Raw genomic sequence first — 19,629 nt, 5'->3', positions numbered from 1 at the left:
CTGACACATCAATTTGGCTGAGTTCCCTTTTAAGAAAAGATATTTCATCACTGCTCAGCAGTCAGCACTCCTTTGCTGGGAAATCTCCATTTTACGCCATTTTCACTTCAGATCTGCAAAAAATCTTGAATACAGGCTACATTTATGAAATTTAGGTCAGACACATACAAAACAAACTTTGATGTGATGAAAGTATTAGTCTAAAGATAGATGAAACAGGAAAAGCCAAAGACTTATCAGCATCTCCTCGTAACAATGTCTAGAGTTTTGATAGCTAACATGAAATAGCATGCCTGGCTAACACAAAGACAAAAATAGACTTTAAATAAACATAGTAACATAGTAAATGGTGGCAGATAAAGACCCGAATGGTCCACCCAATCTAGCAATATTCTACCAGGTGTAAAGCTAACAGCTTACTGAGAAATTAACTGCCTTACTTGGTGTTGGGATTTACGTATGTTGCTGGAAGGCAATGCAGTGCTAAAATGCTGTACATAATTACAAGTATTGGACCACTGGGGATGACCAACACAGGTAAACAATAATTCTAAATGAGTGTTCTTTAGGGAAATGTATCCTTTTACAAATCCCTACAGTTAATGCAAGGATTCTCAATCCAGTCCAGTTTTCAAGAAACCCACACATGTGGTCATTGTGGGTATCATGAAAACCTGACCGGCTTGGTGTGTCTGTCCTAAGGGCTGGGTTGAGACAACTCAGGCTAATGTAATACTCCTCCTTGATTAAATATTTTGTCAATAGCTTTTAAATTTATTTTTATTCTTGCCCGGAATGAATATATTGGTTTTCCCAATAATTGCCATATTTGAATGCCAATAACAGACTATCATACTCTCTGGTTAAAAGGGTGTTGTCATTTGTGACATCACAAAAGAGGTTGGCCCTCTTGGCTATGCAAGCTACTGTGACTTGTTTTAAACTAAGCTGTGAAGGAACTGCAGAGCAGCAGTTTCAAGATTTTTTAAACAGTAGTAATTTAAAAAAAACCAAAACCTCTCTCTTGGGATTACACCATCATGTACTTCTTAAGATCTGGAAGTGTGCATATGCAAATAAATTGTTGGAAAATCCTGTGGCTTTATCCTATGATACTATATTATTTGGAATGTCAATGAGGAAGAAAAGTCAAATTTCTGCAAAGAATAATAAGCTATTACTTATTATGACAGGAGTTGCCATTCAGCAGATTACATTTAATTGGAAAATTTAGAATAGATTAAATTATAGTTTTTGGTGGAATTCATTATGTCATATGTATACAAGATGGAAAAAACGTTAGCCTTGCAGAAAGATAATTTTAATAACTTTCAAGAGGTTTGGAGGCCATTAATAGAATATTGTAAATGAGTAATTATTGGATTATCATTTTTCCCTAATAGGTATAATTGCAAAGTATGGGGGGGGGATTTCTGATTTGATATTAAATGATTAGATTAATAGGACAGAATATATAATATATTATATGATATATGTACTACATATGAATTAGTAGGGTTGACAGGGAGGGTTTAAATATTATGATTTAAGTTAAAATGATAGAGAATCAAGTGATATTGTATAAGTTTAAATGTTATTTTATGATACATTTGTTGTAAGATGTAAAATGAAAAAAAATTTAAAAGCAAAAGAAGTGTGCATATGCAGTAATTTTATTTTAAATAGTCTCAATTCAAAAAGATTTAGCCAATTTTGATTCCCTGCCGAACAATTTTTGAAAACTGTGCCTAAAACCAAAATGCTAGCTGCTGTATGATCTAAGAGCTGTTTTGTAAGAGTTAGATTGCAACTGTACAGGAAATACAATTGCTGGATTACATCAACATAAAATGAAGCAACTAGATTACCGAGTGAGGTTTCCCAACAAATTTCCTGAACGGTGCTCTCGTGAACCTGGAGGATTTCTCAAATTCAGTTTTACGCTTCTGTAAGCTTGACAAGCTGGAGCTCAGGTCATCCCTATTTAACAAAATTGATAAACACACACTGGATTCAAAAGCAAATACACATCTTAGTATCATCAGAACATAGTGGAATTAACTGTGAACAGCAGCTCAGCAATATTTTTTTACCATGAAGCAAGTATAAAAAGACAGCCAGTACTAGTCCAAGTCAGAAAACACTTCAGGCCTAATTCTATAAACAGCATCCCAATTGAAGAAGATGGCAGGCATCCTATCACTATCTAACCAGCCAATCGGGACGCACATTATCTTAAAAAAAAAAAAAAAAAAACAACCCAAGGAAGGCCGCCTACATGTAGGCGTCTGTTGCGGGAGAAGGGAGGCACCGAGGTATGCTTCAGCTCACTCAAGGCTGGGCATGGTTTCGCCCAGAAGTGGCCTTAGGCAAGCTTAAGCGGCCCTATGCGTCTCTCTAGGTCCGCAATAGGTGCCTGAAATGTAGCCCATTGAAATGCTGGCCTACATTTCAAATAGATATGGCCAATAAACGGATCGTGGCAAGGAAATCTTCCTGCTGCGATCAGCTGAGCAGCTGCAGCAGGGAACCCCCAAACCCCACCGTAACTTGGTCAGCAGGAGGGATGCCCACTCCCTCCCATCACCCCCAAACCCCCCCACACTGTATGTGGAAGGAGGGACACCCAACTCCTCCCTGCCAGCATGGAGGTTCTGCTCTGTGGGGGTGTCGGGTTGTGCTCTGGGGAGGTGGGGGGGGACGGCCTGTTGGAAGGAGAGTGGGAATCCCTCCTACCTATCACGGTTGGGGGGGGGGGGTTTAGGCAGGGTTAGGTATCTAAGCCGCTTAGGTGGTTGCTGAGACCGGGCATCCTATTCAGAATCAAGAAAACATCTGATGCAAATTCACAATTTTTCAAAGTTTTAGAGCTACCATGAGTTACTGCTTAGAATGCTAACATTGAATACCGTATATACTCAAATATAAACCAAGATTTGGGGGGGCGTGGCTTAGCGCGCACACAAAATGGACGTGTGATCGCGGCGCTCCTCTTAACTAGGCAACGGCTGTTAAAAAAAGTTTCCCCCTTCAAGCCGATTTCGGCGAAAAACTAGTGCCTGTCGATGCTGAAACTGTGGCAGTTTGATACTATCCTCCTCCGCCGGTACTGAAGCAAGGCCCTGAGGGGAGGGAGCCAAAAAGATTCGCCGGCTTTTTCTCTGTGCTGGTGCGGCGCGGCATCGAAGGCAAGCTACTGGACAGTGTGGCTGGCAGGAGTCTACGTGATCCTAAAGATCACTGTGGAGAAAATAAAATCGGCGAAAATATCAAAAGAAGTGCAGGAGCATGGCAAGCACCCGACAAAATAAAAACGAAACTGGTATGTCGGCGAAAAGGCAGAAGCAAGATCAAATTACACCGAGTAAGGTCCCGCTTCCTGCTGAAGAGTCGGATGTGCTGAGCAAAGCTGAAGTTATGGAGGAACTGAGACAGATTAAACAAATGCTTAAAGAGACTGTGAGTAATATGACCGAAATGAAGGAAGAAATACTAAATATCCACAGACAGATGGAAATAAATAATAAAAGAACAACTGACTTAGAAACTAAAATGGAGGTTTTAGAATGTGAAGGAAACAGATGTAAAAATGACAGTTTGGAACTGATTCAATTGAAAAATCAGCTGGAAGATTATGAAAACCGAGGAAGAAGAAAGAATATAAAACTTTTTGGAATGCAAGAAAATTTGGAAGGGAAAAATGCCATACAATTTTTAGAAAATCTAATCCCTAAAATACTGCAATTGGATTTTAAACAGCCATTAGAAATAGAAAGGGCGCACAGGATCCCATTAAAAAATATGGAAAATCAAGGCAGACCAAGACCATTAATATTTAAAATGCTAAGATACCAGCAAGCAATAGAAATTTTAAATGCTGCCAAGAAAGATAAAAATTTAAATTACAAAGGATCCAAAATATGGTTTTTGCCTGATTTTGCTAAAAACACAGCAAACAAAAGGAAGAGATTCCTAGACTTGAGACCTCAATTAAAGGAAAAAGGATATAAATATGGATTATATTACCCAGCAAAAATGAGGGTATCTTCTGGAGATAAATCTTTGTATTTTGAAGATCCGGAAAAGCTAAAGACCTTTCTTTCAAAATCAGAACCTATGTCATTTTAACATAATGGATGTTGAAATGATCAGAAAATATCAAGACTGGTTTTGATGGACATTGAGAAAAGGAAAAAAAAATTTTATATAAAACTATGAGACTTTGGAATACTGAAGAAAGAAGAATATGAAATAAAGAACAGGAAATAAAATGAACTAAAGAAAAAGACAATAAAAAATATAAAGAAGAAATAGACAAGAAAGATGGACTGGAAACTCAAGAGACTAAACTTTAGAAGAGTAAAAGTTGGATGACTAGAGTAAAGAATGATCAGAAAGCAATAAAAAACTTGAACAAATAACAAAAGGAGAAAAAAAGAAGAAAGCACCAGATAATAATACAAATGGGTAAAAGAAGAAAGCAGAATGGAAAAAAGGATATTAAATAAAATGACTAATGACACTCAAGAGACTAAAGGGAAGAAGGATATAAATAAGAAAACAATATGAAAGATCTGTTAATTTAATAAATTAACGAACGAAAAGTAATGAAAGAAAGGATAACAAAAAGAAGAATATAGAATGGACTAATCATAGATAAAAATGATATACGACATTTAGATGCAAGTAAAAGAAAGGAAATGAAAATGTAAAATAAATAAGAAAGATAGACTAAAAGATTAATTATAAAGTTTGATTTTGTAATATTATAGTTAAGAACATAAGAACATAAGAAGTTGCCTCCGCTGAGGCAGACCCTAGGTCCATCCTGCTCAGCGGTCCGCTCCCGCGGCGGCCCATCAGGCCCATTTCCTGAGCAATGGTCTATACCTATCTATACCCCTCAATCCCTTTTTCTTCTAGGAATCTATCCAAACCTTCTTTGAAACCATTTAATGTTTTCTTGTCTACAACAGCCTCTGGAAGCGCGTTCCACGTATCCACCACCCTCTGTGTGAAAAAGAACTTCCTAGCGTTTGTTCTAAACCTGTCCCCTTTCAATTTCTCCGAGTGCCCCCTTGTACTTGTGGCGCCCCTTAATTTGAAAAATCTGTCCCTGTCTACTTTTTCTATGCCCTTCAGGATCTTGAAGGTTTCTATCATGTCTCCTCTAAGTCTTCGCTTCTCCAGGGAGAAAAGTCCCAACTGCTTCAATCTTTCGGTATATGGAAGTTTTTCCATTCCCTTTATCAGTCTAGTTGCTCTTCTTTGTACTCCCTCAAGTCATGTCTTTCTTGAGGTACGGCGACCAGTACTGGACGCAGTACTCCAGGTGCGGCCGCACCATTGCACGATATAGCGGCATGATGACTTCTTTCGTCCTGGTTGTAATACCCTTCTTAATGATACCCAACATTCTGTTTGCTTTCCTTGAGGCCGTGGCGCATTGTGCTGATGCCTTCAGTGTTTCATCTACCATCACTCCCAGGTCTCTCTCCAGGTTGCTGACCCCTAGTGATGTTCCCCCCATTTTGTATGTGAACATCGGGTTCTTTTTCCCCACGTGCATGACCTTGCATTTCCCCACGTTGAAGCTCATCTGCCATTTTTCGGCCCACTTTTCCAGCTGTGTTAGATCCTTTTGAAGATCTTCGCAGTCTTCCCTGGTTTGAGCCCTGCTGCATAGTTTGGTGTCATCTGCAAATTTAATGACCTCACACTTGATTCCCGCCTCTAGGTCGTTTATGTAGATATTGAACAGGAGCGGTCCCAGCACCGACCCCTGCGGAACTCCGCTCGTGACCCCTTTCCAGTCTGAGTAGTGGCCCTTTACGCCAACCCTCTGCTTCCTGTTTGCCAGCCAGACCTTGATCCATCGGTGGACCTCCCCTTGTACCCCGTGGTTCCATATCTTTTTAAGCAGTCTCTCGTGTGGCACCTTGTCGAAGGCTTTTTGGAAGTCAAGGTAAATGATGTCTATAGATTCCCCTTTATCCACCTGACTGCTCACCCCCTCAAAGAAGTACAATAAGTTAGTGAGGCATGACCTACCCTTGCAGAAGCCGTGTTGACTCGGTTTTAGCTGCCCATTTTTTTTCGATGTGCTCACAGATGCTGTCTTTGATCAGTGCCTCCATCATCTTTCCCGGGACTGAGGTCAGGCTTACCGGCCTGTAGTTTCCCGGGTCTCCTCTTGCGCCCTTCTTGAAGATGGGCGTGACATTTGCTATTTTCCAATCCTCCGGGATCTCACCGGTTTTTAAGGATAGGTTGCATATCTGTCGAAATGGCTCCGCTATTTCGTTTTTTTAGCTCCTTGAGTACCCTTGGGTGAATGCCGTCCGGACCTGGCGATTTGTCGTTCTTTAGTCTGTCAATCTGCTTAAGTACATCCTCTTGGCTTACTTCTAAATCGACCAGCTTATCATCTTGGTCTCTTATTACGATCTCCTCGGGTTCCGGAATGTTGGTTATATTTTCCATTGTGAAGACTGACGTGAAGAACTCATTTAACCTGTCAGCTATCTCTTTCTCTTCTTTTACTACTCCCTTTCTGTCACCATCGTCCAATGGTCCTACTTCTTCTCTCGTCGGTTGCTTCCCCTTGACGTATCTGAAGAACGACTTGAAGTTTGTTGCTTCCTCTGCAAGTCTCTCTTCGTATTCTCTTTTTGCTTTTCTAACCACTCGGTGACACTCCTTCTGGTGTTGTTTGTGCACTCTTTGGTTCTCCTCTGTTTGGTCTTTTTTCCATTTCCTGAACGATGCCTTCTTGTCGCTTATTGCCTTCTTCACTGCATTTGTTATCCACACTGGATTTTTCGTTCTATTTTTTTTGCACCCTTTTCTGAACTTGGGGATGCATATGTTTTGCGCTTCGTGCATAGTCTCCTTGAGTAAGGTCCAGGCTTGTTCTACGGATTCCGTCTTCCCTATGTTGCCTTTGAGTTTCTTTCCCACTATTTTCCTCATGGCATCATAATTTCCTTTTTTGAAATTGAGTGCCGTCGTTGTGGTTCTTTTCCCCTTTGATGATCCAATTTCAAGCCTGCACTGGATCGTGTTGTGATCGCTGTTACCTAGCGGGGGTAATACCGCCACCTCCTTTGCTGGCCCTCCTAGGCCGTTGAAGATTAGGTCAAGAGTGGCATCGCCCCGTGTTGGTTTCGTGACCAGTTGCTCCATGAAACAGTCCCTCGTGACCTCTATGAATTTGGTCTCTCTTGCGCAGTTTGAGTGCCCAATACTCCAGTCTATCCCAGGATAGTTGAAGTCCCCCATCACCACCACACTTCCGCTTTTGCATACCTGCCTCAGTTCAGCTTCCAGCTCCTGGTCGATTTCTTCCGGTTGTCCAGGTGGGCGGTAGTACAGACCCAATTTAATGTCTGCCCCTGCTCCTCCCTGTAGTTTAACCCATAGTGATTCCAAGCCATCCGCCCGTACTGTTGTTTCCATCTTGGCTGATGGTATGGAGTCTTTTATGTACAGCGCTATTCCTCCACCCTTTTTATGTGTCCTGTCTCTCCTGTACATTTTGTACCCTGGTATGGCCACATCCAGTGTTCCCGCTAAGCTGCGCTGGCGCACAAAATATTACATCGCAGCGCACAAGTTTCTCGTCACAGCGCACGGCGTACGGCAGATGGCAGGGCGGCGAGAGGAGAATCGGGCGAGTTGGCTCATAACTTGCTGGCGCCCGATATTTTTAGCTCACAGCGAAAAAAAGTTTGCTCACAACACCCGCCCGCTTAGAGGGAGCACTGGCCACATCCCATTGATTTTCCTCAGTCCACCACGTTTCTGTGACTCCAATTATGTCTAGGTCCTTATTGCTGGCAGTGATTTCCAGTTCTCCCATTTTGGCCCTCAGGCTCCTAGCATTTGTGTATAGGCAGTTTAAGACCCTGTTTTTTGTCCTCTCATTTTGTTTCCCTCGTGCTTTGGTACTCTTGCGGTTTTCTTCATGGTTTACCAGCCCCTGAGCTTCGTCCTCCTCCTGCTGTGTGTGTGTGACGTCCTCTGCCTGCTTCCCTTGCATCTCCTGCTCTCCTAATTCCCACTCAGTCCTGGGCTCTTTTACACAATGTCTTTGTCCCTCTGGTTCCTGTTGTTCTGTATTGGTGCCGCTTACCAGGTCCATTTGTACCCTCGATCCCTGCAAAGCATCTTTAGGTCCCTTTTCAAAACATAGACGCTCAGTCCCGAGTCCTCCTTTACAATGTCCCAGTTCAGTATCCTTGTCAGGTACTGATGTCCGATGTGTCGAGGTCAGGTCGACTATCGGCTTTCCCCTTCTCCTCAGTTTAAAGCCAAGTCTATGACGTTCTGGACGTTGCGTGCCAGCATCCTCGTCCCATCTGTGCTAAGGTGCAGTCCATCTCGTCTGTAGAGCTTGTTCTTCCCCAAGAAAGTAGTCCAGTTCCTAACAAAGTGGAAACCCTCCTCCTCGCACCATCTCCTCAGCCAAACGTTAATTGATTGTAGTTCGCTCTGTCTTTTTGTGTCCACTCTCGGTACTGGCAGGATCTCTGAGAAGGCTATCTTCCTTGTCCTTAGTCTCAGTTTCCTCCCCAGGGTCCTGTACTGGTCAGTTAGTGTAGTCCTGTTGAAGTTTCTCCTGCTGATGTCGTTGGTTCCGATGTGGATCACTACTGCTGTCTCCTCTGTCTCGGCTCCCTCCAGGATCCTCTCGATATTGTCGATGATGTCCTTTGTTTCAAAAGGATTGGGCATTAATTGGAAAAGAGGAAAAATATTAAAAAAAAATTTAATAATAATTAAAAATTTCATTTATCGGGAAAAAAAAAAATTTTTTGATATATAAATAGATAATAATTATAAAATTATAATCAACTTTTAAAGAAGTATATGAAGATATGGATATTTGTTTTTAGATATTAAAAGGATGATAAGAATTGATGGAATAGAATGTACGAGATATAGGAAAAATAACACTACTATATTAAATATATGTTTATGATAGAATTTTGTGATATAAACTAAAATATTGAGGAAATATAAATTAAAGATTGATGAGTGGATAAAGATACATTAATGGAATGTTAGGAGTAAAATATGGTTAAAGTTATCAAAGGTTAATATAACAGATAGAGAATAAAATTATTTGAAAATGGTAAAAAAAAAAAATTTTTATGTTTAGAAGAGAGATATACTAAGATACACTGTGAAAGATTAATGAATTTATTTTAAGAAATGATAAAGGGGATATTAATTAATATTGGTTGCCTAGGGGGGAGGGGGATGTTGAGGTTGCTGTTCCAATGTGTGTCCTTAAGCAGTCATTATATTGGGTGGGAAAGGGTGGGAAAAAGATGGGTTTTAAATGTATTACTAGAATGATTAAGGAAAAGATTAATAAGGGGTTGGATACTTCAGGGGTAAAAATGTGTGTCATTGAGAAAAATTTTTTTTTGAATCTTAAATATGAAGGAAGGAAGGAAGAAGATTATGATGATAAGTTTTAAAATATATAATGTCTTTTAAGATATTTTCTATTAATGTCAATGGCCTGAATCATGTAATCAAAAGGAAAAAGGTATTAACATTTTTAAAAAAGCAAAACGCGGATGTTTATTGTTTGCAGGAGACTCATCTGAATATAAAGGAATCACAAAAACTAAAGGGTGGGTGGGTAAAGGAATGTTTTTTTTGCGCCAGCAGCAGGTAAAAAAGCAGGGGTAGCAATTCTTATAAATAAAAAATGTATGGCCAATTTTAAGGTAATAAATTCAGATCCACATGGAAGATGGATATATATTGATATAAGTATGGGAAATAATACCCTGACGTTGTTTAATATATACGCCCCTAATTTGAATCAATCAGAATTTTTTAAAAAGTTACAGAGTATGTTGTTACCACTGGCTGCTTCTAATTTAGTGGAGATTTTAGCTGGAGATTTTAATGCTGTAATGGATCCATTATTGGATAAAAAACCAGGTAAAAGCATAAAATCTTTAGGTTTAGATAATTTGGCTCAATCATGTGATTTGAAAGATATATGGCGTATTCTTCATTTTAATGATCAGGAATTTTCATTTTGTTCACAGGTTCATAAATCATTTTCAAGAATAGATTATATTTTTATTTCAACACATAAGGTGCAACAGGTCATTAAAGCTTCCATAGATCCTATTATTATTTCGGATCATGCGGGAGTATGGATAGAATTACAATTGGATCAATTGGAGAATGGAAGACCTCTTTGGAGATTTGATAATGCATTGCTTGTGGAAGACAAATTTTTGGAAAACTTTAAAATACAAATTAATGATTTCTTTCAAATGAATTTAGTGGAGGATACATCTATTGATAATGTATGGGATGCATTTAAAGCAACTATGAGAGGTAATATTATATCATATTCAGCTTTTGTTAGGAAACAGATTAAAATGCAGTATATAGAATTAGAAAAAGAAATTAAAATATTAGAAGCTAAATTGGTAAGTAAATGGGAACATGAGGTTTTGCAAGCTCTTTTGAAAGCAAAAGGTAAATATAATGAATTAACTTCAAAAATGATAAGAAGAGATTTGTTTTCCAAACAAGCAATATATTATGGAAATTCTAATAAGGCGGGAAGATTATTAGCAAATTATCTTAAAGCAAAAAAAAGAAGAACTAATATTAATGGGATAAAAGATGATAATGGTATAATAACAAATCAAACAGATATAATTTTAAAACAATTTCTAAAATTTTATAAGGACCTGTATTCTTCCGAGCCTTATTTGGAGAGACAAAAAGATGGTAAAAATTTTTTAGATTTAATTAATGGACCTATGGTTCCTGATCATATAAAACGGAGTTTAGATGAACCTATATCATTAAAAGAATTAGAAACAGCATTGAGATCTCTTAGAGTTGGATCCGCTCCAGGTGGTGATGGATATACAGTAGAATTTTATAAAACATTTCAAAATGTCCTTTCCCCATTTTTACTAAATTTATATCAGACACAACTTATAAAAGGTGATATTAAAGGTACTATGGCTGAATCAATAGTAATTGTTTTGCCTAAGCCAAATAAAGATCCTACTTTGGTTTCAAACTACAGGCCTATATCTTTAATAAATGTGGATAATAAACTTTTGGTGAAAATTTTGGCTTTGAGATTAGCCAAAGCTCTCCCACATATTATAGACACGCATCAGACTGGTTTTATTGCTAAAAGGCACTCCTCTAATAATTCTAGATTATTGTTTCATATGTTAAATTTATCAAAAAAAATGGATGAACCGGCCTTTACAATTTCATTAGATGCAGAAAAAGCGTTTGATAGAGTTGAATGGAATTTTATGTATCAAGCCTTAGAATGGTTTGGTATAGGTTCTGGATTTATACAAATGGTAAAAATATTGTATAGCTTCCCGATTGCAAGATTAAATATTAATAATATGATATCTGATGGTTTTCAATTGCAGAGGGGAGTTAGACAAGGTTGTCCTTTATCTCCTTTGTTATTTGATGTTGTATTAGAACCCTTATTATTAGCAATACAGCAAGCAAGGGGGATACAGGGTATTCCATATTCTGATATGGAATATAAAATTTCGGCTTATGCGGATGATATTTTACTTTATTTGAGGAATCCAGAGTCTACCTTATCTTGTCTATTGGAATTAATTGATATGTTTGGCAAATTTTCAGGTTATAAAATTAATTGGAGTAAATCTGAAATTATACCTTTAAATGTTCATTGTATAAAAGGATTATTTGACGCTTTTCCGTTCATATGGAAAGAAGAAGGATTTAAATATCTTGGCATTCAAGTTAAAAATACAATTGAAGATACCGTAAAAGAGAATGAAAAATTTGTATTAAAAAAAGTTACGGAGTTGTGTGAGCAATGGAACCCTTTACATATTTCTTGGTGGGGGAGATTTCAAACTATTAAAATGATGATGTTCCCTGTAGTTTGTTACCAAATGAGTATGATACCTATTTATTTTCAGGGGTCCTTTTATAAAAAGCTTAATAGCATATTAACGAAATTTCTTTGGCTTGGTAAAACACCTAGAATAGCTTTAGTAACTTTGCAAAAATCAATTAAGGAAGGAGGGGTAAATTTTCCAAATTTTTATAGGTACCATCAAGCCTATATTCTATGTCAGGGTATGTATTGGATCCTCCCAGAACTTATAGATAATGCACCAGATTGGTTGTATTTGGAATGGCGCCTTATGTTTCCCCTAAATTTAGTTCATCTTCCAAGTATCAACATGCCTAGAAGATACAGAGAAAATAAGATACTAATGGATACTTGGAAAACGTTGAGGTTTATTAGTAAATTAACACCTATCCCAATAAACAAGTCAACTAATCAATCTCTATGGATAAACTCCAAGATCAAAATTGGCGGAACTCAAATCCTTTGGAAGAACTGGATTATTGCAGGCATTAGATCTCTAAATGATGTTATTTCAGAAGGTAAACTGCTGGAATTTTCACAATTGCAACATAGATTTGGTCTTAGTAAAACACAAAGTTTTAAATGGTTGCAATTGAAGCAGGCCATTCAGGTTGGGTTCCCTGAATGGAAAACATTGAATAATCAATATAGTTTAAAGTTCTTATGTTTTCAAGCAGACTTCCTAGGACATCAAGCCGCATTGTGGTATAAATTAATATCTGGATATTTGAATAAAAAACCAAAAAATGGTCTAAGAGACATTTGGAGCATTGAGATTAAGCATCAAATTACTGCATCTCAATGGCCACTAATTTGGTCTTGGAGAATTAGATGTACATTGTCAGCATCTATGAGACAAACTTGGTTCTTTTTATTACATAGAGCTTTTTGGACCCCTACACGTTTGCAAAAATTAGATAGTTCCAAGTCCAATAGATGCTGGCACTGTAATCTGGAACCTGGGACGTTGGATCATTTACTGTATCATTGTCCCTACATTAAAAGTTTTTGGAATGCAATTTGGCCACAAATTAATAAATTGATGGAAAATCATGTAGCAATATCATATGATACAGTGTTATTTGGAATGATGATGAGAAAAAAAAAGTCAAATTTCACCAGAAAATAACAAGCTTTTATTAGTCATGACAGGGGTTGCCATTCAGCATATAACCAACAATTGGAAGAATTATAGTAACCTAAATTATACATTTTAGTGGAATACAATATGTCATATATTCAAAATGGAAAGAGCAATAGCAATACAAAGAGGGACATATACTAAATTTATAAAAATATGGGGGCCATTGACAAAATATTGTAATGAATAAATAGTAGGATTTCTCTTCTTCTTTTCTTCTTTTCAATATCTTCTTTCTGACACACATGAAGGGGAGGGTAGTGAAAATAATTTTTACACCATATGCTATAATATGATATACAATATGTAATGAATGATTAGAAAGTACTAGAAGGGTGGGGGGAGGGAGAGGGGATAAAAATATGTTCAGAATATTATGTATTAGATATAAAAGTGATATTGTGTATTCATTAATTGTATTTCAATATTTTGTACACTTCATGTAAAATTTGAAAATGAATAAAAATTATTTAAAAAAAAAAAAAAAAACCCAAGATTTGGGGGGGGTCAAAAAAATGGTCCAAACATGGAGGTCTCTGTTTATATTCATGCCTCCTTCTGATGGTGATGTGTTTTTCCCTCCCCTCCCTACCTGATAGCCTAAGCTGTTATCTTCCACACCCCTCAGATGGCCGGCACTGCTATCTCACCGCCGATGACTAGCACTAAGCCGACACTACTGCTATCAATCCCCCTCCTCCACCACCAATGACCGGCACTCCTTTCCTCCACTACCTATAATCCCCTGCCCCAAACCAACATTGTACTTACAGTTCTAGTGCTCAGGAAGCCGACACCAACGCTTCGTGCTGGGCTGGAAAGAAGTCTTGCGCATTTGTGAATGCTCAAGGCCTGCTGGTTCCCACCCTTTTTGGGATTCTCAAGGGAATCCAGCAAGCCTTGAGCATGTGCCGACGCTCAAGGCCTCACAACTGGTGTCCACTGCCTGAGCAGACTGTGTGATGGTGGAATGGGCCGGGGGAATGGATAGTGGAGGATAGAAGTGCCTAAGCCTGTGTTCTCCAGGGCCATCAGTGGCATCCTCTGTACTGTTCGTTTGCCACGGTTCATCCCCTTCTGATGCAACTTCCTACTTCCGCTTGAGCAGACTGCAGCAAAAGAACTGTGAAAAGGAGGTTGCGGGCAGCACAAGAGGATCGCTGCTGCGCTGGCAACCTCCTTGTAGTTTTCGTGGTGATGGGGGCTTTGGAACCGGGTGGGGAGAACATTTAGTGGAATCAGGGGGAGGGAAGAAGGAAGAAAGGAGAAATGCTGAATGGGAGGGGCAGAGTAGAGGAGTGGGGGGAACATGGATGGAGGGGATAAGAAAGATGGTGCACATGGATGGAAGTGAGAAAGAGGAATCTGCAAAAGTTAAAATGGTCTAACTGGCAACTAAAATTCAATGTGAAGAAGTGTAGTGTGATGCATTTGGGGGGTAAAAATCTGAGGGAACCGTATGTGCTGGGAGGTGAGAGGCTGATAAGTACAAAGAGAGAGGAACCTTGGAGTGATTGTGTCTGAGGATCTAAAGGCATCTAAACAGTGTGATAAGGCGGTGGATGTAGCCAGAAGGATACTAGACTGTACAGAAAGAGGAGTAACCAACAGAAAAAGGGAGGTATTGATGTCCCTGTATAGGTCATTGGTGAGGCCACACTTGGAGTATTGTGTTGAGTTTTGGAGGCTGTATCTGGTGAAGGATATAGAAAGACTTGAAGCAGTCCAGAGGAAGGCGATGAAAATGGTAAGGGGTTTGAACCAAAAGTAGTATGAAAAGAGGCTGGAAGACCTAAATATGTATACTCTGGAGGAGAGGAGGGACAGAAGAGATATGATACAGACATTTAAATACTTGAAAGGTATTAATATAGAACCAAATTTTTTCCAGAGAAGAAAAAAATGGTAAAACTAGAGGGCATAATTTGAGGTTACAGGGAGGATGACTTAGGAGCAATATTAGGAAATTCTTCTTCTCAGAGAGGGTGGTAGATGCCTGGAATGCCCTCTTGAGGGAAGCGGTGGAGAGGGAAACCGTGATGGAATTCAAAAGTGCATGGGATAAAAATAGAGGATCTCTAATTAAAAAGCGAAGGATGTAAATTAAAGAACCAAGGCTGGTATTGGACAGACTTGCATGGTCTGTGTCCCATTTATGGTGATTCCGTGTAGGATGGGCTGGGGTGGGCATCAATGGAACTCCAATAACTTGGAACATGAGAATGTTACTGACCAGACTTTATGGTAGATATCAGATATCGGGAAACGCCTGAAAACACATCTATTCCTGAAATACTTATGAAACCAACCTATTCAATCTTAGTCCTTAACAACCGAGCGCAAGAACCACCTGTTGCTAAATCTGTATTTTGTTTGTTCATTCAATCTGTAACATTTCTAATCATTGTAAACCGCATAGAACTTCACGGTCCTGCGATATATAAACTGTTATTATTATTATTATATTCTGCACACAACGGGATGGTTGGATAGGCTGGAGTGAAGACTTTGTGGTTTAATAAGTAGAATTGTGATCTTGATAAGTGATGTGTGGTATAAAATAGCAAATCGCCCTGCTGTCACAATCCCTACCATAAAGGCATGGCAGAAGCACTATGTTGTAGGGACGCCTTACAGCAACAGGGACAGGGAGGTTTGTGAATATCGAGGGAAACGGATGGTGTAAAGCACAGGCAGATCCTAGAGGAAACCCTAATTCCAGTTGTGCCTGGACCTGAAACTGGGCAGATTTACCTTTCAGCAGGACAATGATCTTAAAAGACAAAGCAAAAGCAATACTGGAGTGACCCAGCAAGAAGTCATCAAGTGGTTTGGTAAAAGCCTAGATCTGAATCTAATAGGAAATCCATGGCAAAACATCATGACTGCAGTCCATGGATGATCCACAGTCAACCTGAAAGAAACTGAGTTATTCTGCAAAGAGAAATGAGCAAAAGGGGCTTCCACAGAGTACTGAGTAATGGCGTACCAAGACTTAATCAAAAATTTTTGGTTTCTTACTCTTACTTTATGAATATTTCTATAATTGCTCTTTCACTTTTGCAAGTGTAAGGAATGGTTTTGTGTACAGTGAAAAGCTCCTACTTTGAAACATTTTGCATTATATTTTTTTAAACTGCAAAATGTGAAGAAAGTACAAAGGTGTGAAGACTTTGCATAGCACTATAATTATTCAAAGATAATGTAAATGAGATTTTAGACAGATGACTATTCTTCAGCTTGCCATTTGATTACCAATTAGTTTAGATATCTATAAGTCTAGTATCAACTGAGATTTAATTTTAAAAAACAAAACAAAAACCCCAACCACATATATTCCTGGACAACAAAAATTCAACTGAGCTACAGAGGTAAAGAGCTAGATTTACCTAGTGCTATTGTATTAATGCATACTAACATTGCTAACACATATTACTAAGAAAACAGACCCCATTACCTGCAATAAGTAACGGGTATTAATACTAGTAACACAGTAGCAATTTTTAATAAATCTAACCCAAACTGACTTGTCCAAGGTTCGTTCTGTTCTTCCATTCTGAGCAAACAGGAGTCAGATGTGGCAGAGCAACCAATTGTTAGAGGGGTGGCACATAAAACCATATAAAAATTGGTGTGCCACAAAAAACACAAATTAAAGAAAACATTGCAGATTCTAAATCCTGCATTCATGCAATATGGCTTAAACACATGTGGCTCCCTAAGATCTCTTTGCTCTCAGATTACCTGTCAGCAGTATTACCATCCACCACCTTCTCATCCTCACTGCGTAATCTCTCTTTCCGCCTCCTTTCAATGTCATGTCGGAGATCATATGGGTCAACAATAACTTTTGTACCCGTCTGTGAAAAACACATGAAGAGAGCTTTATTTCATTCATGCAGAATCACCATGGCTGAAAGACTATACAGTATTATGGTCTGTTTCTTTATCAGTTTTCATAAATTGAAACACATATCAGGATGAAAAAATTATCATCACCAGTTTGCTATGGTCAACTGGAAAGCCAAAGCTAGTGCCCGGTAGTACAATGCTGGCCTTTCAGCACAAGTAATGAAAGTATGAAACAGGAAGTGCTTCTCTCGGGCATCACTGCTTTTGCACCTGTCTTCATTGTTGATTAAACAGGCTATAGGAAGCAACAGGAGAAGCACCTGTAACTACTTCCTGCTTCTCTTGGTTATGCTGCAAAGGCTGTAAGTTCCACCCCTTCCTATGGGATGGCTGGAAATTTATCCACACCAGCAAACAGAGCTTTCATCCTGCAGCATGTTCTTGTTCCTTTCTGCCATGAAAATAAGTCCTTATTTCTCACTAGTTTTTAAGCCCGTTACATTAACGGGTGCTAGAATAGATGTGTCTGTCTGTCTGTCTTTCTTTCTGTCTCTCTCCTTGGCTGCTGTCTGTCTTTCTTTCTTTCTCTCTCTCTCCTTGGCTACTGTCTTTCTTTCTTTCTGTCTCTATTCTTGGTCGCCTTCTGTCTTTCTTTCTCTATCTCTCCTTGGCCACTGTCTGTCTGTTTTTCTTTCTGTCTCTCTCTCTCTCTCACTCTCCTTGGCCACTGTCTGTCTGTCTTTCTCTCTCTGTCCTTGGCAGCTTGCTTTCTTTCTTTCTATCTGTCTCTCTCTCTGTCACTGCCTAACGATCTGGCCGCCGCATACGCACTGTGACCATGGACCTACGGATCACAGATCAGGGATCACAGATCACGCAGGTCTGAGTGCGCATGCGCGGCTAGCGTTTTATTATATAGGATGCTGCTGTGCTATATGAAGAGGATGATACAAGTGACAGCCTCACGCAAAGCAACAGGTGGCCTCCCAAGCAATGGACTAAGATATGGCTCAATATGCTGGTGTTCTAATCATCTTTCTACAGAACAAGCAGCACTGGAGCCTAATGGATTGGGGCAGAATTTTGTGAAACAGGGCTCAGGTAGTATGGTGAATACAGAGGCTGACAGGGTGTGAGAATAGATGGGTTGGGTGTTGGGAGTATCATGAAAGAGGGGACGAAGGACTGGAGATTGTAATATGAAAGAGGAGATGGAAGGGTAGAGGCAGGAGTGGCCTAGTGGTTAGAGCTGCAGCCTCAACACCCTGAGGTTGTGAGTTCAAGCCTAACGCTGCTCCTTGTGATCCCGGGCAATACATTTAATACTCCACCAGGTATGTTAGGGATAGATAGGAAAAAATGCTCAAATACAAATTAAGTCAATAACAGCAGCGATCAAGTGCACTGCAGAAAACTGAGTGGGAATGGGGGGTTTTCTATTTTAATTATAATTGTTATACATATTAAATGTTTTATATAATATTTAAATTATTATAAAATATGAATATAAGAATGATATATTGTACTTAAAAGTGTTACATGAAGGAAAATCAAGTGTGTATTTATAAGATCATATGAATTCTTCTGATACACTTGTTGTAATATGCAAAACTGAATAAAGAAATTAAAAAAAGAAAACTGAACACTATTGAAGAATTTTTCAGAAAACTATTACACTGCTTAACAAGCATTTTGCTACTGGAGTTCTGTCACCTGGAAAGAGTTTTCGTCTATCACATCCTGTTTTTAAATTATGCGCCAGTTTGTGTTTATATCATTTTCGTCAATAATGCTACCATGAAGCGTCAGTATTTTACTGTTTCTGTAAACACAATATTGCATTTTAAGATAGCTCAATTTGAAAAAGTTTATATTAAAAAGTGATTGTGCTGCTTTTTCTACCTGTGAATTTTTATATTTTGATTGTTTTTGTCTAAGATGTTATAATTATGACCAGACGAGGTTGTGTTAACCATCCTGATCATTTCTGTTATGTCTGCAGACAATTTACTGCACAAGATCAGCGAAAGAATCTGACCAACAGACTTCAAAGTGCATACAAGCATTATTTTGGTTGTAAAGTTGGCAACCAAGATAAAGCACGGGCACTTCATGTGTGCTGCACTGTCTGCTATTCCGTATTAATAGAGTGGATGAATGGGATGCCTTTCGCTGTACCCATGGTGTGGCGTGAACCAACAAATCATCACCCAGACTATTATTTTTGCATGACAAAAATTGTGTATCCCAATTGCTCATCAGCAATTAAACCCTTCAGAGAATCCAGTCCCAATTCCTCCTTCCACATCTGCAGCACAATGTGCCGAAAGCTCAGATGAAGAATGTGTGTCTCTGCTGCTGTAGAGGAGTTGTATGAACTTGAAGTGGATGAAAAACAACCTCACCTGCTAACTCAAGAAGAAGCAGAATTGTTGGGTTCAAGGCTGAAGAAATGGAATCTTTTAAGGCAGGACACCAAAATATCTATTTTCCGTGATCATCATACCATCCCGGCTTCTCCTTCTCTACCTATTATTTAAGTTCTTGTAAACCGTGTCGAGCTTCATATTCGTGGAGATGATGCGGTATATAAACTTAAGGTTTAGATTAGATTAGATTACCAAATGGAAGGAAATATTTGTTTCTGTACTTATATTAATGGTCTCATGCATAAACTTGGATATGAACATGTTTCTGACGA

At 38.9% G+C, this 19,629-nt stretch overlaps 1 protein-coding gene across 1 annotated transcript in view; it reads right to left on the bottom strand.

Moving 5' to 3' along the window:
- Window positions 1-19,629, bottom strand: part of BCLAF3 (BCLAF1 and THRAP3 family member 3) — a 108,724-nt gene that overhangs the window by 29,016 nt on the left and 60,079 nt on the right. The window contains 2 exon segments of the mRNA XM_033947885.1: window positions 1,869-1,980; window positions 16,821-16,936. Coding sequence (XP_033803776.1) covers window positions 1,869-1,980; window positions 16,821-16,936 — 228 coding nt within the window.

This window comes from Geotrypetes seraphini, chromosome 6 (assembly GCF_902459505.1).
Source record: "Geotrypetes seraphini chromosome 6, aGeoSer1.1, whole genome shotgun sequence".
Lineage (NCBI taxonomy): Eukaryota > Metazoa > Chordata > Amphibia > Gymnophiona > Dermophiidae > Geotrypetes > Geotrypetes seraphini.
This window is presented reverse-complemented; position numbering and strand designations above follow the sequence as displayed.